The sequence below is a fragment of the Drosophila persimilis genome, unplaced genomic scaffold, assembly GCF_003286085.1.
Source record: "Drosophila persimilis strain 14011-0111.01,24,50 unplaced genomic scaffold, DperRS2 tig00000000-arrow-pilon, whole genome shotgun sequence".
Lineage (NCBI taxonomy): Eukaryota > Metazoa > Arthropoda > Insecta > Diptera > Drosophilidae > Drosophila > Drosophila persimilis.
Genome location: NW_020825288.1, coordinates 22,486,105 through 22,508,767, shown reverse-complemented (window position 1 = coordinate 22,508,767; position 22,663 = coordinate 22,486,105). Strand labels below are relative to the sequence as shown.

Genomic DNA, 22,663 nt, shown 5'->3' with positions numbered 1-22,663 from the left:
AATTATTACGCTAACCTCCAGGGTTCAAATTCGGTTGGTAACCTTCTCTTCTTGCCTCCTGAAGGAGCTGCTGTGTGTCCAGTTCTCAGAATGAAGTTCCAGTTATGCCTGTAATGGGGGATTTTGCTGTTGTCATCATCATCATCATCAGCAGCAGCAGCCGAAGCAAACCCCTAATGAGAGACCGATTCGAACCGCTTCATTGCAGTTTTGACTCGTTCAGCGTCCGAAAGTCGTACGTGTATCTCTGGTCTGAGCGGAGATCCAGCGACAAGTGTGACAATTGATGGTAAACACAAACCACAATCATTTGCCATCAAATGTTTAATTGTCATAATTATATAAATTAAATAATTTTCGATAGGATTGTGCGCTTCGTTACTCTCCGTTGGATGACAGTCTGGCACGCTCAGCGATTGGGATATGATGTATCTATGGAGCACGCTTTCTTACAGAGACAGTATCCCCAGACTGGTTATAATTTCCCCACAACGAAACTGGTTGTAAGTTTTCGGTTGAAATGTAATTTGTAAGCTCCCTAAAAGTCTCATTCGCAAAGCGGTCATCTCAAAAAGGTTGTTAATTCCCTTAAGCAGTCTCTTTAAGAGCCGGCACTCGTACGGATTAATTGGTAATCATTTGTTCTTTATTGACCGGCGGTTAGGTTCCTGGGCCTAAAGAGGACTTGCACGTAACCCTTGAGGAACCCTTCATTAGTTTGGTTTCTATTTATCCAAAAATTCATCTACAATCTTGTAGCAAGCTCTCAATAGAAAATAGTTCTTTAGGAATAATAATTAAATGTCCCGACATTTTGGATATTGGATATGTGTTCTCTTTGAATTCTGCAAAATGATAGATAATATGTCTGAACAAAAGCAAAATCCTGTAAATACATCCTTTAGTCCTGAATACAATCCTGTATTCAATTCTGATCACTCTTTATATATAGCTTAAGCTGTTTTCTTCTGGAACTAGAACAAATAAATGTAAGAATAACAATTGGCTCGCAGCTGAAAGGCAAACAAATTAATCAGCACATCAATCATCATCAGGAAAATATGCGTATTCAATCAGCTTGTCAATCAGTCGCTCGAGTTTTGCATTTACAAGAGACCTAATAATAGATATCGACAAAAGATATTTGCAAATCTATAAATATTTATCTGCGAAGGTGTTGGAATGCGAATGCATTCCATATGAGATTTGAAGATGTAGATGGGAATAGGAACCCTTTCGATGTGTGATAGGAGTCCATTTTAAAATATGAAAATCTCTTTGATAGGAAATGGAAATCTGTTTAGGATTGGTATAACAACACGTTAAATCACACTGCTTAAACATTGATTTTAATGATTTATTTTTTTGGTGGCATAAACTGTTTACACATTCAAAACATTTAAAATTCATATTTCGCTACTAAATTGTATTTGGTTTGTCGAATTTCCCTTTTGGAATGCTCCACAATTATGCTGTTAACTTCACACTGAATCTTACGCTATATAATATATAATAATATATATATATATAATATGTATACATATAATTTTTTCTGTTTAAATTTCATTTAAGCTTCATTGAGTTTAGTTTTCGTTTTTTAATTAGTGGCTACTCTTCGGTCGCTTGTTTAAGGATTTTCTCTTTAAGATTTTGTGATTAATGAGAAGTTTTTTCGGTAAGTTTTAGGTATATCCGAACCGAACTATTGTCCAGGATCAGCGGAATGTAAATATATGTAAGTTGTACGGGCAATCGGAGATTTCGTTTTAGGCAAAAGTGCGGCCATATTTCGAGTTTAGTATAGGGTTTAAGTATAGTTTAGTATACACTTTGTAACAGTGGGTGGGTTCTGTGATGTAATTAGATTTGAACCAATTCCTTAGTAAAAAGTATTATTAGAGCAAGATTAGATCAGAGTTTCTTATGGAAAAGCGTTTGAAAAGTAAGCTAAAGCGGGGATACAGTAAGATGTAACATTAAGCACATTGAAAGCGATCCGATCCGATCCGATCCGAAGGGAATTGCATTTCCTCCCTCTTCCCTGCTATATCTCTCTCTCTGTTAACAAATCCATCGAAAACTACACAAACTTAACTGCAATCAAATAAATGCTGACCTATTAAACTATCCAATAATTATTTCTGTAAATACATATACATAGACTCTGATATAACAGACTACTGCAGGCACAGGACCGTTCAAGTGCATGGTAAAAATTATTTTTGTAAAACTTTGCCAGGTCCCGGTCCCGGCCACATACCATACATCGATAACAAACAATTTCCTGACTCTTAATGAAGCCCATTTGAGCAATGATATACGAGTAAACGTATGCCTAGTATCTTCTAAATGCTTTGGCAAAAAATGTTAACTTAAACGACCAAGTGCGACACATCGCTGGTGTATCCGGGCGAGTAGCGCGGCGGCAAGATATTCTGCTGGGGCCGTGTCCGCCCGAGCATCGCCGGCGTGGCACCCATCACTTTTGGCGACTGTCCTGGCTTTCCCAGCTCGTAGGGGCGTCGTGTTCGCAGCACATCGGCCGCGTCTCCAGGCCAGGCACGCTCTGGTCCCAGCCGCTGCCCCAAGCGGGGGTATCGCCTCTTGTCCACCGCCAGGCTGATTGTGCCCGGTGGATGGGTGGAGTTGAGTCCCACGTTGTACTGTCGCTGCATGGCCAGTGAGGCGCGTATGGTCTTTCGCTTCTGTGAAGGATTACGAGGTTAAATGGGCTTCAAAATTATCCCCAAGGTGGCATACCTCGATAGTCCCACGCCATTTATCAGCCGCATGTCGGGCTATATCCAGACGTTTCTGCTTTTTCACTTGGTGTTTTTTATAGATCACCTCAATGATGATAAGCCCCACGCCTCCGGCAATACCCACACCCACCAGAATGAACACCCCAGCCATGTTCTTGAGGCCCAGCGTATTCGGGGTCTTCTCGAAGAGTTCACAATTCTGTTGCACATGTCCATGGAAGATCCATTGTTTGTCCAACTTCTCCATGAAGCCACCTAAATGGGGAGCAAAAATGTGAATCTTTAGGTTACGAGAATACTTCCAGTACTTACTTTCATGGAACTCTAGGATAGCCAAGGTCACTGAATCTGTCCAGGGCGAACCCTTTTGCAGGCCTACGCCATAGCCACTGCGTCCGAAGAGCTCTCCAGCGGTCACCAGTTCGCAATCCTTGGAGGCCTCGTACTCCAGTCGCGATGAGTCCCAGATAAAGGCCATTAGCTTGCTGTGATTATAAATTGTAGATCGTATGTTAGTCATATATCATGAGAGATTCATTGAGAGCGGGTTAGTACAACAAGTACGATCAAAAACATAAAAGAGTTAAGGTATTGTATTTTAAGGTTTAAGGGTTTACGGGGGACGATTAAGTACGGGGGCAAGACTAATACGAACACGATACCATTAACGAATACTAGAGAATATATACTAGAGAGAAACAGAGAGAGACAGCGACAGAGAAAGAGAGAGAAAGAGACAGTGGTAATAGGTGTATTAAGTACTAATTTTTGAAGAGTGAGAAGAGTACTTGTTGTTTGAATATTACGAGTACGAGTACGAGTAGTAGATGTAGATTCTGGTTCTGCAAACATGCGATTATCTATAGATTTCAGCTACAAAATGGACGAGGCCTGTGGCGCCCACGTTACCCCTTCTTCACGTCCTGGATGGCCTGCTCGGCGGTGGCATAGTTGTTCGCCTCCATCGTGCGATACATGTTCGATAGCTCGACCTGCCGCCGGAAATACATATCCACCGACGAGCCCTTGACGGTGGCACAAGTCAGGTTCTCCATGGTGTTCCTCAAGCGGGCATCGTTGATGCCGCTCAGCTTCGTCTTGGGCCGCTCCAGCACGAGGAAAGCAGCCAGGTTGGCAGTGTACGAGGCCACAATGATCATGGCGAAGCCGGCCCAGACCATGCCTAAAACTCGGGCAGAGAAGCTGCGCGGTGTACCCTCACCGATGCCACTATTGAGGAGGACGCCCCAGGCGAACCAGACCGCGGAGCTGAGATTTAGGGCCTTCTCCTCGTTGCTGTCCGAATGCGAGAGCTTGAAGCGTCCAAACGGTGAGAATCTGAGTGTAGAAATCATAGAGTTAATCGAATCCTCAAGCAGCGAAAGTCCAAATGGTCCAGGGAATGGGTGATTATGATAGCCGCCAGGATCGCTGCGATTCAACCGTCCAATGCAACGATCGTTTATGGATGGCTACTATGGCTATACGATCTCGCTGAAAGTGGTTGGGACTTTGGGAGAGGATTGTCATGTGGGGATACTCACCTATCCAGCAGATAGAGGACGAGCGCCACAACATGAACCGACACCATTACCAAGATCCATAGCGTGTTACTAAATGGCTGCAAGAAAGACACGAGAGTACTCGATCGTGACGGTTTCTTTTCGAGTATTGTAATGCCTTGGTATTTGAATGGTTTCGAGAATTCAATGTACTCGGCACGCTCGGGATTGATGGTTAATGGTGCAACGATCATGCTAAACGAAGTGAAAAGCGGAGAGTTCCAGATTAGTGTGGATTTCAATGTTACTATCCATTCAACTTACTCGGCACGTTCATTGACCAGCTCCCCCATGAGACCCGTCCACTCCTTGCGCAGTGTCATGGCACCCGAGTTATTCCGGAGGAGGTAGTGTCCGAATTGTCCATCGGGCGAGAGGGCTAGATCGTAAGTGAAGTTGATCCGTTTGGATAGTTCGATGAGGAGATCGATGCAGTACCCTCGACAGCAGTACTCGTTGGCTATAAACAATCCAAGGTTAGGAAACGATCAGTGATCAAGGAGTGATCCCAGCCTGCGTCTTACCTGTGGAATCAGTAGCATTGAACAGCGGACAGGGTCGTTCATCCGGCTCGCAGCGAAACTCGTCATCGCCCATGCGCCTCACATACACAAAAGGCTTCTCCTCGATGGTCAGCACTTTCAGATGAGTGGGTATCATAATGCCTTCTGGCTTGCGGTTCTGTTTGCCCGGCCAAATGATCTCGCTATCATTGATATTCATCCGCATTTTGGCACGCATCTACAGAGAACAAGATCCATTAAAATTTGGAATGCTTTAGAGTGGAGCATCTCTATAAGACCTACACTATCATAGCTGAATTTTCCCACCACATGCTTTTTCTGGTGCTCCCGTATGTTGATCACATCGTAGCCCGCATAGATGCGATCCCCATTGTCATCGAAGGCCACTTGTCCTGTCTCCCCCGTAATATTGCGGCTCTTCAGGTACTGGAACAGACGCTTGCCTGCAAGAGTTCAGGGAAGGTCATAACATTAGGAAACCCGCAATTAGTAAAGATCACAATCCAATTACTCACCCGATTCCCAGTTGACGGCCGAATCGCCGCAATCCTTGGGCGCCTCTGCAATGGTCTCGTTGGATATCATCTCCTTGATGGCCGAGGCCAGGACATAAACGCTGTCCTGTCAGATGGAAATCACATCATACATAATGAAGGCTCGAATCCGTGGCGTGGCGGAACCGCACTCGCACTTACCCTAATGTGTCCCTTGTCGCTGTGGGCATGCTCCAGCTGGAGGCCCAGCACTCCGTCCGGCGTATTGTTGGCGAACAGCGCCTGCTCCGTCACAATCCACACATGCCCCTCCCCGGTCATGTTGTACTCGCCGGCATCCCGGAAGATGACTTGGGCGTCCTCAGTGCTATACAGAAAGAGAATAAACCAGTGCATAAATAACCAGAGCGCTTATGATAATTTTCTGAATGCCAAATGGCATGTGCCCGCAGCACACCGTGGAGTCGTGTGGGGGAAGCTTTACAAATGGCATGGGGGTCGGGCATTCCAGATTTGCTAGGACAATTTCCCTGTGGTTCTGGGTATGATTTTAAATATTTAAATGAAAAGGAAGTCATATACTGAGTGAGCTATAAAGCCCAAAAGCCCGTTCCGGAAGCCGGAAAATTTAAAAACTAACGAGTATTTTATAGGATTTTTATACGATCGTTTTGAGAGTTTTTAGGGCCTATAGATGATGACCCTGACTAGAGAATATACAATTTTTGTGCACCTAGTACAAATGCTAGTACATTTATTTTGCTCATTTATTCAGAATATTGCGCAGCTCCAAGTCTTTATGGTTAGAGAGTAGGGCCTGGATGATCTTTAAGCGAACATCAGATAGCGTTTTATATATATATATAGACATAGATATAACAGATAAAGGCAAAAAGCCAGGTATCGCTCAGATCTCTAGCGCAATTGTTGCAGGGACAACGACGATAGTCTTCCTTCACAGGGACCTTTTCAGCGGCCAGACACCAATCGCACTGCACAAAGAGGCGATGGTCCGTGAATTGGATCTGCTGACAGCCAAGCTTCTTTGACCAAGTACAACAGAAATAGTGATTCCCTGAAACAAGCTCTGAGGGATCTTTAGGATATCAAGAAATATAAGTATCCCATTCATACCACTTAAATTCATGCCGGCTGGAACGCAGTTTTTAATATTTTTGCTAGCTTGCCCATGTAACAGAGGGTCATAGGCGGTCCAATCTATATCACTGCTGCTGTTATAGTCATGGGGCAGGTTCCTGCAACTGTGTCCACTGACATTAATTTTACAATTTCTGTTTACTTCCGAACAGTTGCTGCAAGAAATGCTATTTCCTTTTCCAGAAGTGGCTGTGATTGCCCAGCCAAGGACGTATATTAGGAAGTAGATAATTCCACACATTTTTAAAACTTCTTTTGGATTGAACTTTTATATAGTTAAATAGTTAAAACACTTTGAAGTGGGAATAAAAGGCAACTCTGGGTCTCAAATGCTTTGGGGTGTCGATTGCATTGACATTTCATAAATCTTTCCTTTGTATCCAACCATGATTATGGTCTTGTGCTCCCAATACAAATGCTTACCTGGCATACATCAAATAAACCCTCGACTGGGCCGTCTTCATATCTATTAAATGTTCCGTAAAACTCTCCAGCTTCGGCTCGAACTCTACAATCAATTCCACAGTGGCACGCACATCGACATCGTCATAGTAGGTCTGTGATGTGGTCTGGAAACGCCCCAATATGGCCCGTCCATCCGTGTCGGAGCTGTGTATTATGATTACCTGTCGCCGCCATTGAGTCAATAAGTCAAATTTTTGGAGGAATAGGAATACCGGAGGAAGCGCAACATTACCTTGGTGTATGCAAAGTGACTCAACATCTCCAGCCAGACGTCTGCCTGGTGATAGTACGGCGGCACTGTTCTAAGAAAGGAGACGTGGATGTTCTTGTCGGAGAAGGCCGCATCCCTTGAGGATATGCCAATGACGGGAATTGAATAGAATCCGCTCGTGTAACTTACAGCCGCCGGCGACAAATCACCAGAGGTTTGCTCATGCGAAACGACTACGGCATACACCTGGGGGAGAACACGAGGTGGGAAATCAAATCAGTGGAAATGAGCAATGTCAAGGGAAATGGCAAGAGAAAAGTGTGATGAAGGAGTGAGGAGACCAAAGACAGGACGGGCCCCACGCGGGGCCGAGGCAGAGATAGAGGCAAACAGGCGGAAGTGTAAATGGCGCTGAGAGAACGTTCAATTGGCTTCGCAAAAATATGGCCAGGAAAAGCATGTACAGTGCGGAACACAACTATAAGAAGGAGTAAAAATAGCTCCCCTTTGATACATCAGATTCCTAAACCTTATAAATTAGGTTAGAAGGCTGAATCTAAGTTTTATAAATTAATCAGAGTCTTTTTTCCATCTTCCCAAAGTCAGATAGTTTTGAACGACACTGTAACGCTACGACACCCCCACTGGAGTCAATGACAGTTGATTTGTTTCCTTCGTCGGTTCAAAATGGACGCACATCTTATGCCCAAACGATGATAAATTCTCTGTGGCATTAATGATGACAAATGCCGGCTCCCAAAAACAGGCAGCGAATTGATTTAGACCTGGCCCAGTGGGTGTTGACGGTTATGCTCCTGTACCCAGACCTGACCCATTCCCACAGTGATACTCCCTGATAAATGTACGACGATATGTGATTGATGGATACGGAGCATGATCCCAGTAGTTGGACGCACCAAAAACGTGCCATGTGCGGAAGTTTTACTGCAAAGTGCTTCAGCTTTAAGTGGTTTTATAGCAGTGGGTGCAATGCACTGGGGCACGCTGTAAAGATCTTAGTCATGAGGAATTTTTTTGGTTTTTGTTTGTGAATGGCGGCGCTGATTAATTGCCCGCAAACCAGTTTGACGCTGAAAAGTGTTTGGATGCTGGTGGATGCATGCCAGTACTTCAAGTGGTGGCAAATTGTTCAAAGACAGTGTGGTGCAAAAGTTTATAGTCGGCGTAAGGCAGCAAAAGAGATGTTAAACCAATATTGTACAACTTTAGACTTTTAAATTTAAACTTAAATTTTAAAAATTGAATAGTGGTCACACTGGTTTTGCTGTTAGAGCTGCCGGATCAGCGAAAAAAGATCATGGCCGATCGTAAAAGCTCAGTGAGTGTAGCCAGACTGTCGAAAAGAAGCGTATCGACATTTCCGCGCCAAATATAATGATCGAAAAGCACTATATTAGCAATACTGCTGTAAATTGAACGCTCAAGGATTACCTATTATTCACATCCCAGTGGCGAGCGAGTCAAAAGACAGCCAAAGGATGGATCCCAAAGATATTCTGAAGCAAATTACCGTTTGTCATCAGGCCATTTCCGAATCATTTCCTGTTGAATTATTAAAATGAAGCTAACCAAAGTCACCCACTGGTGGGACGTCCTTGTGGAGTGGGTTGGGGGCACTAGCGGAAGTAGAGACATAATTGCATTCTGCATCGCATGGCTTACCCGATTCTCGATGAGCTTGTCGCACACATTGAACACCGTCTTGATGGGGTTCTTGTCCATGCGGATGGTCTTGTCGTAGTAGGTGACTTTGCGCGGAACATACTGCTGATCGAAGTTGAGATGCTGTATAAGAGGGAGAGGGAGAGAAGCATTACAAGAGGCAATCCGCTTGGGAATCCAGTTAGCCCGGCTAACAGGCCTAAATGCTTACCGAAATGATGGTGTGGAAGTAGGTCTCGCTCTCGGAATTGCTCAATACACCGCCAATATTGTATGTCGAGGGATTATCGGATGCTGTGTGCCTTTGGGCGGCGGCAATCGGTGGCAGCGTCAGCGGCAGCAGGAGTCCCACAACAATAGCAGGCGCGAACAAAAGGCAGCGATAAACAAAGCGAGCGGCGGCAGGGGAATCAGTGCCAGCCATATTGTTGGGCACTAAAGTTTTTTGGGGAGGGAAATGTGGCTTTTGTGATGTGATTCAATTGTTTCCCATCCAAACGTTGGGCATTTTCTGTAATGGCAAGATTATTTTAAATTTTTGAATTTAAACGAATTAAATGTGGGAACAGTGACTGCGATCATTGCGTAGCCGGATCGATAATAAAGCTGAGTCTCGGCAGCCAGATCGCCCAAAAAATATCAACTTGGGCGTACTGGCAGCGCTGTGCTGTGCGCTGGCACGATCATATGGTCAAAGCTTTCTGCCAACACTTGTTGCTTTTGGACGATTAGATTTGAATTTGTTTCGTTTTTTTCTCTGGTTTCGGTCGGACGTGTTTCGGTCGCGCTGCCACTGTGACGTCGTTGTTTTCCGCCTTATCACGCACACGCTGGCAAAACGGGGCGCAACAACCAAATCGGTTCAGTTCGTGCGCTGGAAAATTACATTTTCATACGGGTTAAGAAGCTAATTTATGGTTGAAATAATGGCCAATTCGTTGGCCCGCAGTCGGTGGGCGTGAGCCGTGCCCCACAAATTGGAAATGTGCAGTGGAAAAGTGAGAAAAATTGCAATTCGGAAACGAATGAAAAATTGCCTATCGCGTTGCGCGTTTTGTTTGCTTTGCCTTGCTTCGCTGCCGCTTGTTGGCTGGAGAAGTGGTGCGCGGGGGCGGGAAACCCAATTGTTGACGTTGTTGTCAGCTCTTTTTCGCTTTTTTTTTTGTCTCTCCTTTCCTTCTTTTAACCGGAATTGTTTGTCGCGTGTATTTTTTTCTACGTTTTGTGTCTTTCTTATTGACAACCTTACCTCTCTCTCTCTCACTCTTTACACACTTTGTAGCCGCTCTTTCACCCGCTCTTCTCATGCTCAACAAGCAGCATTGTTATTGTTATAATATGCGGTTTTTTATACCCTTGCAAATTAGGGTATTGTGATTAGACCCTGCTATACAGATACAAAAAACATGGTTTTTCCAAAGATAATACAACAAAAATTAAGCTATCTGTAGTTTTATTAATGGTTTCCGCAATAGAGATCAAAATTTTATAACCAGCTCATAGACCTCCCGTATAAACAAATGCCCAAAAAGGGTATCAATCGCTCCGGTATCCTCCGCTTTAACGCCATTTGCTTTATTTATTATTCTTCTTCTTTTTTGCGGTTAAGTGCGCGCACTCAAGGTGAAAATATATTAAAGTTCTTTCAAGTGCTTGAATCAAATAAATATTCAAATCAAATTCGATTTACGAGCTGTATTTCGCCATTTCGTCTATGGCTGGATGAATCAGTGGCTGAGCAAACCAGAAGCAGTTTTTCGGAATACAGTGTGAACTGTAAGTACAGCCCTTTGAATATAAAGAATTCGTTTAAAACCAGTTTGAACCTGTTGCCCTGTGGCGCACTGGTTTGGCAGGTTTTCCGGAAGGGCTAGCCGCTGATTAAAGTAGGTCATCATCCATTCCATCCAGACAATAAGCGCGCTTTCATATCAAGCTAATTATATAGATAACTATTATCTCCCCGACAGTGACAGTCACGCCCATTTCAGGCTGTCGGTGGTACGGTTGAATAATTGAAAAGAAATCAAAGCCTGCACAAAAACCTTTCTACAAGTGACTCGCTCTGGCCCTCTCTTTATAAATTGCTCTGAACAGACCAGAACAACTACCAAAAGGAATACATTGCTGTCCCACTCGCCCGCCTTTCAACCCAAACCCTTTCCATCTGCCTCCCACTCCCTCCCACTGAATCAATTACAATGCAGAGAACACCTTGCACACTCCCTCTCTCCCACTGCCAGTACTCATCTTGAATGAAACGAGAGAGAGAGAGAGAGAGGAGACAGACGCGTGCTTAATTAAGCGCCACATTGTTGACAGTCGGGCAAAGAGAGGTGAGGGAGGCGGTAGCGGTGAGAGAATAGCAGTGCTTTCTTGCCTGCAGTCAACTGAGAGTTCTGCCGAGTGTCTGCTGTTGGAGTGAGGGAGCGGGCCATTTGGATGCTGCTTCTCCTTCTGCTGCACGCGATGAAATCAATTTAATTGCTTGGCATAAAAATTGTTTTTGCTCTCAGAATTTTTGCACAATTTTCCTGCAATCATTCGCGAATGCTCACAATTATTTCTTAATGCATCGACAGCTAATACGAGCACCCAATAACAAACACACGTACCTAATGAGAGTCAATTAAAGTCTCAGTGGAAATCAATGATTGGATATGGAGAGAGCGTTGAGTAGTTGCACATCACACATGCCTGCACTCTCTGTATAAGGGCCCCCATATTTATTTATGCTGCATTCCTCGTATTCAAGGTTTATTTATATAAGGTGAAGAATTTTCCCTCTTTAACTACATAGTAAGCGCTCTCTCTCTCTGGCAACATCACACCTTATTTAAATGCACCTTGATCATGTGCATAATTTGCTGCTGAATAGTTCACGGTTGAGGGTAGCGCCGTACATTAACATGAATAGACATGTTCGCTGATGTTCCGAAAACCGCCAAGCCATTCAAAAGCAGCCCCAAATCAGTGGTTTTCAGAAATCTCTTGAGGCATCTCCCATGAAAGCAATTATTGGTCTTCCGCAAACGTCTAACCACTCAAAAGGAACCAGAAAACACAACCACCTCAATTGCGGGGGTTCTTAGAGTCTACTGAGAGGAATCTGTGGCTCTTTTGCAAACAACTTTTGCTTGAATGAAAACTTTTTTAAAATAAAACATTGGAAAAGATTTCAGGAACACTCCCAACTCCGTTGACTCTTTGCAAAAACAGGCGAAGCCCAAAGCCGCACTCCCTGGAGATTTCTGGAACACATTGAATTGTGTAAACGACATTTTCATGCTAAAAATAAAATATGCCCACATCATGGACACATTCGTACGCTCTCTGCTCTCCCCTGCCACTCTGCCCTTTTTGAAAGTACTCAGAGCACACTTCATTGCAATTAACACTCGTGTGTGTGTGTGTGTGTGTGTCTGTGTGAGTGTTTGGAGGTCGCATGGTTATCAATGGAGCAGACATGAATGTTGGAAAAAATGTTTTCCGTTGCTTTTGCTTATTTGTGTGTGTTTGTGCTTGTGTTTGCGTTCGTTTGAGTACTTTTGCTCCAGGTGAACGTCTCTTGAACGCTTCAATAGAAATCTTTTCAAAGGCCCAGACAAGGGCCAGACCTGAGAAAAAGAGCTGCATTACAAAGTGAGGGTGTGGCGGGACAATAATTAGTAAAGTACCAGCTTTAATTGCTTTATGGCGGTTAATTATTAAGTATCATTTCGTTGGAGTGGAAACCCCTTGGTTAAATGATTCGGGAATTGTTTTAAATCTACCCAAAACTAAGTAGTTTTCCCTTTACTATTCGCACTCATCTCATTCGCCCATCTCGCTTTCAACCGCACTCATTTCTTATTAATGCCTATAAATAGTTGATTAGACTTTCAGCAGCTTCTGTTCTAGAGAATCTCACGGCTCGCATGGACCCCGGGGGCTCTCAAGTTCAACAGACTCTCAACAGAGCACACTCAATTTTCATCTACTCTTCTCCACCACTGAAAGAACTCCTTCATGTAAAATGTTACCTTCGAAAAATGCCAATCGAATGAGTATTAAATATTAGATGATACAACTAGAGTTCATGCTTTACAAAATGTTTGGAAAAATTGCACTCTTTTATAGCGAAAATGTTTTGTATAAGTTCATAGGACACTCAATGAAGAAAAGAGTATTTTTTCCTATGTATGTCTAGAAACTATATCTGTGGATCTTAGTCAACAGCTGAGTCAATTTCACTTTGTTTGTTCTGTATTTATTTACCCATCCGTATGACTGTTTATTTTACTGTTCCATATATCAGTATGTCATGAAATAAGTTCAGATAAACTATAGTTTATAGAACATATAAAAACCCAACTGCATGTTAATAAAAGAACAAACAGGATTATGGTACTTTAGTATCCCATGGGAATGTTACCTAGCAAGGTGTTAAAAAGGTATCATATGCGTTCACTAGAAAGAACTAAACAAAGAATCTTTTGATTCTACTAATAAACATTCAAGAAATCGGACCCGAAGTACATTTTTCTATTGAAATTATTCAATTGACGCTCTCGTAAAATCTGGTGCTGCGCGAGCGCTCTCTCTTCCAGTGTGGCTTAGCCTAACATAATAGTGAATATGAATATTTTGTAGGTCTCTTTCATTAGGGTATACCCAGTGCGGTCTGATATAAGATGTATTAGCCGCTGACGGGTTTTGTTGTACTATTTAACATATCGTACGAATTACGTGCCGTGGCTAACATTTCATTTAATTTTCATTGCCGCTTTCAGGGCTATGGGAGGGGGTGGGGGGGCGTGTTGTGGAGATGTACTGCAGTTTCCGAGCTTGATTGCATGTGGCAGGAGGAGAGCCCACAGAGCCGACTGCCACTGCCACGCCACCACCCAGAGCGAGTGGCAATGTGTGGATATGGATGTGGCGGTGGCTTCAGTGTAATTTGAACTGACAGTTGGACAACAATGGAGGCGAATCTCATGCCCGACATCGGCGGCCTGCATTTGATGAAAAGCTTTATTGAAATATTTGCGGTTTTCGATTTTCCATTTGTCGTTCTCTATTTTGCCATTGAAATGAGAGATAGAGACAGATACTTTTTAATGAAGGCCCAGCAGCAGCGAGGGCAAATTGTTTGACTTTTTCCATTGTCCATCGAATTGCAAATTGGATTTCAAATGAATTTCTCTGCAGGCAGATCGGATGCTGTTTAACTGTTTAACAGAGAAAGGATATCCTTGAGTTCCGAGTGGATCGACCTGGCCAGTTACAAGATAATTTAATTTGTGAAAAATATATAAATGGGAATTGTTTTATGTGCTCCTCTTTCAGTGGCATGCCCCAAGTTGAACAACTCCCCAAAGAGTCATCGTCTCCGTTGTCGTCTGGCAGCAGACAAAAGCTTCAATCAAGAAAGCCCCCAGCCCAGCCAGAACTTTTTGAACTTTGTCTGGGAGTCGTTCCTTGCATCCACGCCCTGTTGCTTTAACCTTTTATCCCTTTTTCTTGCCCCCAATTCATTGTGCTCTTTGTGGGCCCCGTTTCGTGACTTAGAAGGGAAAGCCATCTAAGCCAATAACCAAGCCAAGGATGTCCGTCCAGCAGCCCGGGACTTTCGCTAAAGTGTTCGCAATTCCATTTGATATTTTCTTGTGTACTCTACAGCCACACTCGCATTTTCGTAGGCAATTTTCCCCAAGCATTTTTCACACACGAATTGCCAAAACATATGTACGTACAATATGAGCCAGAGCCCGAGCCCGATTCCGCTTCACTGCATCCCCCAATGCCCGACCCATGACAGGACCTTTGAGCCAGGGGGCCCATTCTGTGCAGGATTCCAAGCCTTGCACATTGACGGTCTCCATTTTTTATTTTGCTATTCTCTTCATTGTTGGGGATAAGTGCTTTATGGGCAGCTATTCGATTCGATTTGATGGGCTTGAGCAACTATTTGGATTTGGAACCAAACAAATAGAGAATATACATATTTGAGAGGATTGTATGCTCTCGGCTTCAGGGAGGATAGGAGAGTTAGGGTTTAGGGAGTAATTATCTTTTGACGTTGGAGTGTGCCTTGATCCCTCGAGTCTAGAGTCGATCATGCACACGACATGTACATAGATTGTAGTTGGATTCAGTGGAGCTCTCCATTAAGCAAAACCTTTTCCTTTGTAATCCTAAATAACATGGTATTTATTTGTAAACTCTGTTTTCCTATCAATTAAAGACAGAGAGGAAGCGATGCATAGCATACAAATGGAATCTTTACATTCTTTGGAATATCCCCATTATTGTTAAATTTAGAAAACCTTCTGAAACTTCAATAACTAAAAGAACATATGCCCTTCAGTTTCCCATTAAAGTATATTTCGTGCTTGCGAAAAAACTTTTCTTTTGTCAATCATAACCACTCTTTGATACATTATCCGATAGCCAGGAACTATCAAAATGTTGCATTAATCTTGGATCATTATCGACCAATGTTGTTTTCGTTTGAAAAGTGGAGTTGCGTGGTTTTCTTTGATGGGGATACAATATTTTATCGAACAATGGCGCCAGGACCCACAGGTACAGTATGTAGATGATGATGCCCACAATGATGATGATAACACCAACGATGACGCACCAGACGATGCATTGGGCGGTCATTGAGGGGTCCATTATGAATGAAAGAGCCAGCAGCCACGCCTTTACACGGAATTTGCAGTCACGTTTACTACATCACAGGGGCCGCATATCCATGTCCATTATGAAATCCATATCCTTGTCCTTTGACTGCTTTCACTTTTAACTTCACTTTTCACTATAGGTTTTTCGAGATGGGGCTGGAGAGAGGCCTCTAATCAAGTTATTGGCTGGCGGGGCAGCAGCAGCAGCAGCAGCACTGGGCAAAGGGAGTGGGCGGGAGTGGCAGCAGGCAGGGCTTTAAGTTATGCAAACACTTTTGTGTGCCACTCCTACGGGATGCTTTGCTTTCTCTATTCTTTTTGCGCACACACACACACACACACACACACAGATAAAGAGAGGCGCAGAGAACTTTCAACACACACGCACAGGGATACACCGTGTCGTATCCGTATCCTTATTTTGTACAGGAAATTTGTTGTATTTGAAAACTCTATTTTTCTATATTTTATTTGTTCTATTTTAACGTCTGAATAAAAGCCTGAGAGCTTTTCGCATCACACAAAAATCACACACAGAATAGGATACATTCTCTCATCGAAGGATGCTGCTGCCATACGCACCGTGTGGCAAGGCAACGCAAGGCTTCCGTTCGACAGACTCCGCCTCGGAGGACTCGGGTGCTTCGTTCCGTAAACCGAGATTCTTTCCTTTCGATGGGCACAAGTTGGCGCTTTGCGCCTTGCTCTACAACTGTAAATCCCTTTAAACTTTCTCTGCCGCTCTCCTTAAGCTTTCGCGCTTTAAGCTCCTTGGAAAGCTCCTCGAAAGCTAAGCTACGCCTGCGCCTGGCGCATGTAAACAAATTGTCCACCCAATCCATCTCTTGTTTTGTGCTTTACCTTTTGCTGTTTTCCTTCGTCTCTCCAGCTGTTTGAACACGTGTTTGAAACAGCTGTTTTGGGCTACCGCCTCTGCCTCTGTTTGCGTTTGCAGCGACGCTTGGCGGCGCCCCCCCCACCGGGGGCCACTTGTGGCTCTTTCGCAGCGGTTCCCACGCATGTGATACGCTCCACGCTACACGCTCCACTTATCGCCACCGAGAGAGCTTTTCGTTTAGTTGCTTGGCTGATTTTCATGGGTTTCCCGGCTGCAGGTGAAGTGTTTTCTGTTCTGTGACCCAATACGAATCCGCGTACGATACGATAGTTAAACCACTTAACCATCCACTTAATTGATTGCCTTTTGAGCACTCGATGATTATCATTTCTGTCTAATTTGACAGCCCGATAGCAGCCAACATCGGGGGAGTCATGCGATTTTGTTTAAATTATAACTTAATTTTAGTCGCCGGCTAAACGATGTGACGGGAAAGGTTACAATGAGTGTTGTTTGGGGGTTCGTTTTTTTAAAGGGAAATTTATGTTTAGTCAATATTAGTCAATAAATTAATTATGAGTTATGTGTGAAGTTTCTTTAAAGTTTCTGTTAAATAAAAGTGTTTTTTTAATTAAAAGTTGTATTTGTTGCATTTTTATACCATACTGTATCTTAGGATTGTTCCCATAATTTAAATGATATCTGTTTAAAAGAAGACATTAATTTGCAGCATAAATAAACCAATAAACTACATATGCATGAATATATTTTTATTCTATCTAGGCCAGAGCGTCCTTGTTCTTAACTGCTCCCATATCGCAGCCACATAATGTAGGACTGGTCCCAAAATTTAAAAAAAAAAACACCTGCCCACCGCTGATCTAGACATGTCTGTCTTTCTTTTTCTCTATATGTATTTATGTGGATTTATTTACGCTTTTTCTACCATTCAAATAGCTGAAGCAACATTGGGATATTAGTATAATAAAAATGTACATATGTACCTGTGCATGCACTTATCTTATATCTAACATGAGTTATCGCTATGTACATATGTTACATCCACCAAAACAATAGGCCAAAAACCCTCTTGAGCCACGACCCTGACCCGGCGGCAAGTGCAATCGCATTAAGCCAGGGCCCAGGCCAAGTCAAGTCTTTGTAATCGCATGAGAGAACCTAAGAACAAAAGGAAATCATATATGAATCAAATTTGCACAAGAAGCAACAGGGGGGCAGTTGGCAGGGGGCTAGAACCACTCACTGAGGCGAAGGCACAAAGCAGAAGTCAAACTAATTTCCCAGCTGCCAGCAAAAACTACTACCAGCAGAAGCAGCACTAACAAGGCTAATTCCGAGCGTTTATGCGTAGACTCCGGGATAGCAGCAGTCCCATAAATGAAAGGAAAAGTGCTTTTGCTTACCGAGTCCAAATCGTAGGGAAAACCCACTCAAAATCGGAGCAGAAGCGGCATATTTCGGCGGTTAAAGCTCCACAAAAGCTTGTCGCCTGAGCTTTTTGTTTCTCCATGGAGAACTTTTTCCAGCATTTTCATTTAGGCGCTAGACGTTTGTAGGTCGTCGGTTCGTATCTCTGGGGGCCGTGTTTCCTCAAAAAATAAGACAAATCCCCACAAATCAAAGTGCTGTTGTTGCCCCTTACGCGCACAAAAAAGAATTTCCCATAGCAATTATTCATTGAAGAGTGTTATTTATTATAAAAATCACGCAAACCCGAACAAATGGAATGCTATTTTTTGTGTTTACTTGAAATTTGTAAGTTGAAAATGTACACCTGGAAAAACAGAAACAGGGAGAGATTCTACGGGGCGAAAAGCCTTCGTGTGGCGGCGGCCCAGCTTCAGCTTCCGCCACCCACAAAATACAAAAAAAAAGCGGAAAAATATCTGAAATACCGAGTCATAGATACATTCGTGTGTGTGTGTGTTTGTGTGTGTGTTTGTATCTATAACTATATTATCTACGCCCTCTCCTCTTGTTACGGAGAGAAGTCGTGGATTATTGTGATTTTAATTGAGGCGCCGCTTGTGAACAAAATGTATATTCAAAATAAATCCCATTTTAATTGTCCGCCAGAGCAAGATGAGGACCAGGCGGAGGAGCAATTGTGATAACAAAATAATTGACTTGCTGTCAAAACAGATTCCAATCCGCCTTCCGCGAAAATGCCGTGAAAATGCTGAAGACAAACACAAAACAAAAAAAATAATTGTTATGCTGCCCAGGGAAAGGTCATGGAATGGTAGGAAAAGCTGAGATGTGGGAGGGGATGTGGGGATATGGAGCTGTGGCTGGAGCTGAAGCTTTATTTGATGGCACAGCTGCTGCTTCCTGCCTTCAATCATCTCCTTCTGCCACTCCCCCCAAAACGCCCACTCTCTGCTGTGAGCCGGATTTGGGTGAATTCCTGGGGGGACCAGCGACCTCCTAGTGGCCGGCCGGTTCTAAGGAGAAGAGAAATTTATGAATTTTTCATTTCCGTCACGCGGCTGGCATTGGTATTTTGTAAAGGAAGTTGAACTACGAGAGGCTTATGCTAATAACACGAGTACTGACACCCTAGGTGAATGTTACTGAAGGAGGGTGTGCACATTTCAAGAGGTTCTTGGGGTTAAGGATTGCATTAATGCAGAACTTACTCTTAAACTGTTTACCCTTCCAAACGTTGGTAGGCTTATATAATTATTAATGAAGGATTAACAACAAGTGATGTGCCAAAACCTGTTCTCAGCGGGTATCAAAAGCCTTTCATAGAGTATTAAACCTTTGTTAAACGGCGGCAGTCACAATTGTCTTATCCCCTTCTTCTTCTTCTTCTCTCACACGCAATACACTCTCGCAACTGTTTCCACCATGGTATATTCTCAGCAACAAAAACAACAACAAGCGCTTGCCTGCGCGCGGTTTGCTCTTTGTTGCTGTTTTCTGTCCAACGATCGTGTCGGCAAACAAACGGAACTCTTCGTCGTTTCTTTCGTTTTTCGTATATTTACGTCCTCCTCGGCATCACGCGGGTAGACTGACAAGTTTTATTTGGCTTGCGAACTTATAAATTAACATTTTACTCAATTTTAATTCTTAAAAGAGTTACACATTTTCAGGATTCTTACACATATATTTTCGCATCAATGGAGTATGCTCTTTGTTGTTGTTTTCTGTCCAACGATCGTGTCGGCAAACAAACGGAACTCTTCGTTGTTTCATTCGTTTCTCGTATATCTACGTCCTCCTCGGCATCACGCGGGTAGACTGACAAGTATTATTTGGGTTGCGAACTTATAAATTAACATTTTACTTAATTTTAATTCTTAAAAGAGTTATGCATTTTCAGTATTCTTACTACGGCCCCAGAAATTCGCCGAACAAGCATCGTATAATTGAATCAGTGGAGCTTAAAAACTGCAAGCGCTTACATTTTCCGAGAACTATTATTGTATGCTTATTCACAGGCGATGTCTAGATGCTCCAGTGTGTCTCCGTACTTTGAAATAATGCCAGCAATATTTTCTGTGTTGCATACAGTCAATAACAATGTAAACTTTTTGAGTTTCGGACATACTGGCAAGTCCAATGGCATTTCAAAATTGATAAGTGTCAGCGACTCCAATTCAGGATATAAATAATCCTGTTTTACATCTGAGGGATACTCAAAACGGTTCGTAGTGAATTCGCGAAGCCGTGGAAGATGGGAGCATATTTCGAACATATTTCGTGCATCCTTCGATTGCACATCCAATTTTTCCAAGTGTATCAGTTTCTTTATGTGTTGCTCTGAAACAAATTTAAGGCACTCGTCAAGGAAATTCTGTTCGTATCAAGTAGTTTAAAATTCTTACCCTGGCCCATCGAAATGTTCTCCAACGTCAATTCCTTGCAGTATGGATTCACTTGCTGGAGCAGATCCGATCCGCGATAATGCAAGACATCTAAGGAAAGCTTTTCAATGCATCTCATGTTTACAACACGTTTTAACGCGTCTACATTTTCATCAGTTATCATCAAAACGACATGCCTGAGGTTGATGCAGTTTTTTTCTATGAGCTCTCCCAGTTCGTCCATAACCTTAACACGTTGCATTGAAATATATTCAACAGTTGATCCGCATAACGACAGAATAACTCGTAGCTCGTTGTCTGTGTATCCCTCATTTGAATTTATTTCTTCACCGACGAAAAGTGACTTATACTCTCCTTTAGCGTGGTACGCAAAAACGCATCCAAGTTGCTTGTTTACTTGAGCCCATCTCAGCTTATCTTTCTCGCTGAGGTATTTAAACAGTTTTTCAGTAAATTCAAGTGGTAGATTCGGCAGCATTTTGAAGCAGAAACACGAACAAAACCCAACAGCAAAGAGAACGGGCGAGTGAATTATGTATGTATATCGATGTTTTATTTGCCAGTCCGTCCGGTGGAAATAAATGTACCAGCCAGAGTCCAGTTCAGCTTCAGAAGAAAACGTTTGTCTATTTGCGGAGATAATGTTTGTACCGGCTCCTGATTAAAAACTTGAAATACATACGTTTGATATTTCTCCTCTGTTTCGAGCGAGTTTTAATTCTTTTTTTAATTTGCGAGCTTACTTCTCTCTTGGCACCGAATACAGATTCTGTCGCAATTCTCTTTCCGCTTCCCTTTTTATACCCAGCCCTACTAAGAGCGCTTTGACGCCATCTTTGATGAGAGAGAGAGAAAAACACGAAGATAGCTGAGTACTGAGTAAAATAAGACCCGAAAAGAGAGCGAATTTCATCATGTTTCTGCACTTTTTCATGCATACTGACACACAGATGGTCCCCGAAAGAGAGCAGATGAGGTGACGAGTGTAGAGCCGTTTCACTTTGTTGCGGTTTTCTGTCCGCTTGACTATTCTTCCAATTCTTTTGCCGCTCTCTCATTGCTCTCAGCAACAACAACAGGCTTTTTTCAACTACCTGCTCTCACTCCCAAAAAAACCCTTACGAACTCAGCTCTACTGAGAGCGCTTTGACGCCATGTTTGATGAGAGAGAGAGAGAGAAAAGAACGCAGATAGCTGAGTACTGAGTAAAATAAGACCCGAAAACAGAGCGAATCTCATCAAGTTTCTGCACGTTTGCCTGCATACTGATGGTCCCCGAAAGAGAGCAGATGAGGTGACGAGCGAAGAGCTGTTTCACTTTGTTGCGGTTTTCTGTCCGCTTTGACTATTTTTCCAACTCTTTTGCCGCTCTCTCATTGCTCTCAGCAACAACAACAGACGCCATCTTTGATGAGAGAGAGATAGAGAGAAGAACGAAGATAGCTGAATACTGAAGCACAAGGAATCACGAACGGGACTGTACTTTTCTGCCTTTGTTTTGATTCTTTTTAGCTGGTACTCAAAGAGTTTAGGGTTATATTATATTGATGAGGATTATATTATATGGTGTATGTAGTAGCCAGAAGAAAGCGTTTCTGGCCCCCTAAACTCTTGTTCAGCATCAATGTCTGTCTGTGTTGGCTTTCTAAATTCTTTATGCTGCGCCTTGTAAATTTTTCCTTGATGTGTGCGACTTTTTTAATACCCTGCACTTGTATAATAATAATTTTAATTTTATACCCTATTTTCTTGTCGTAATACAAATTAGTGTATGTACTTCTGGGTTTGAAATAGTTAGGGGATTAGCCAGGTCTCCAGCGACTGTCCTTACCTTCTGTTCATCGTTTGCTGGGGCTCTGCTGCGACTTCTGAGGAAAGTCGTGAAGTGGAAAAAGTGGCAGAATAGATATCTTTAGTGACTGCCGCTGTCAATGATAGTGATTAACTTTAAGCATACATCAATCGGGGATTATAGCTAACATCTGCTGACAATTCGTGTTCCCGTATTCCCCTCAAACCCCATGAGCTCCCTCCCTCCATAAGACTCTCCAGAGGCTACTCATTTGTATGCTGTCTGGGTATTCCCTTAAGCTCCAACTAATCACCAGAAATAAATAACGAAAAGAAACACTCTTTCTGATCATTTCATATATGTATAATATATTCCATATGATATATGCACCGGGAATAATAAAATAAATAAATACAAATTTCGGCAGCTAAAACTACACACGAGTATTGCCATTTGCATAAATTTGGACTCGAAACTATAAATAAATAATGTAAATGTTTATTTTTTTATTAACTGAAGTAGATTTCGTGGCAGGATGTCAGGGGTGCTTTAATATGATAGATAAATAGGGTCATAGATCTTTTAAAAGCAGCTCAAAAGTTGATGAAATTTAATTGCTTTATTAATTTGAAAACCAACCCCGACAGAC

General features: G+C 42.8%; 3 protein-coding genes across 4 annotated transcripts in view; 1 reads left to right on the top strand and 2 right to left on the bottom strand.

The window, feature by feature from the left end:
- Window positions 1–1,379: 1,379 nt before the first annotated feature.
- LOC6591341 (glutamate [NMDA] receptor subunit 1) lies at window positions 1,380–16,184 on the bottom strand. Of its 2 annotated transcripts, none has more exons than XM_002017132.2 (15): window positions 16,110–16,184; window positions 9,071–9,370; window positions 8,860–8,982; window positions 7,198–7,422; window positions 6,924–7,126; window positions 5,544–5,709; window positions 5,364–5,469; window positions 5,131–5,291; window positions 4,849–5,065; window positions 4,589–4,784; window positions 4,307–4,519; window positions 3,672–4,100; window positions 3,075–3,247; window positions 2,761–3,017; window positions 1,380–2,705 (listed from the first exon to the last, which is right to left on the bottom strand). In XM_002017132.2, exons 2-15 carry the CDS (start codon window positions 9,281–9,283, stop codon window positions 2,373–2,375), a joined length of 3,015 nt encoding a protein of 1,004 aa, XP_002017168.1. In that variant the 5' UTR covers window positions 9,284–9,370; window positions 16,110–16,184; the 3' UTR covers window positions 1,380–2,372. The 2 variants fall into 2 exon arrangements, with proteins under 2 accessions (XP_002017168.1, XP_026842028.1); XM_026986227.1 differs by lacking the exon at window positions 16,110–16,184 and adding an exon at window positions 15,485–15,500.
- LOC6591340 (inositol 1,4,5-trisphosphate receptor) overlaps window positions 9,601–22,663 on the top strand; it is a 27,089-nt gene continuing 14,026 nt past the window's right edge. The window contains exons 1-2 of the mRNA XM_026986241.1: window positions 9,601–9,857; window positions 10,469–10,635. The gene's annotated coding sequence lies outside the window, so the exon portion shown is untranslated. The remainder of the gene's footprint in view (window positions 9,858–10,468; window positions 10,636–22,663) is intronic.
- Window positions 19,598–20,943, bottom strand: LOC113565150. Its single transcript, XM_026986239.1, has 3 exons — window positions 20,905–20,943; window positions 20,223–20,848; window positions 19,598–20,157 (listed from the first exon to the last, which is right to left on the bottom strand). Exons 2-3 carry the CDS (start codon window positions 20,698–20,700, stop codon window positions 19,826–19,828), a joined length of 810 nt encoding a protein of 269 aa, XP_026842040.1. The 5' UTR covers window positions 20,701–20,848; window positions 20,905–20,943; the 3' UTR covers window positions 19,598–19,825.

What these genes read in the sequence shown, in the direction of transcription:
- LOC113565150 (XM_026986239.1), bottom strand. Translation starts at nt 20,700, where the DNA reads ATGCTGCCGAATCTACCACTTGAATTTACTGAAAAACTGTTTAAATAC. An exon ending in GAACATTTCGATGGGCCAGG is followed by an intron (nt 20,158 to 20,222) that starts GTAAGAATTTTA and finishes AATTTGTTTCAG; the next exon opens with AGCAACACATAAAGAAACTG.
- LOC6591341 (XM_002017132.2), bottom strand. Translation starts at nt 9,283, where the DNA reads ATGGCTGGCACTGATTCCCCTGCCGCCGCTCGCTTTGTTTATCGCTGC. An exon ending in GGCCGTCAACTGGGAATCGG is followed by an intron (nt 5,292 to 5,363) that starts GTGAGTAATTGG and finishes GAACTCTTGCAG; the next exon opens with GCAAGCGTCTGTTCCAGTAC. An exon ending in GTCCTCTATCTGCTGGATAG is followed by an intron (nt 4,101 to 4,306) that starts GTGAGTATCCCC and finishes TTCTACACTCAG; the next exon opens with ATTCTCACCGTTTGGACGCT.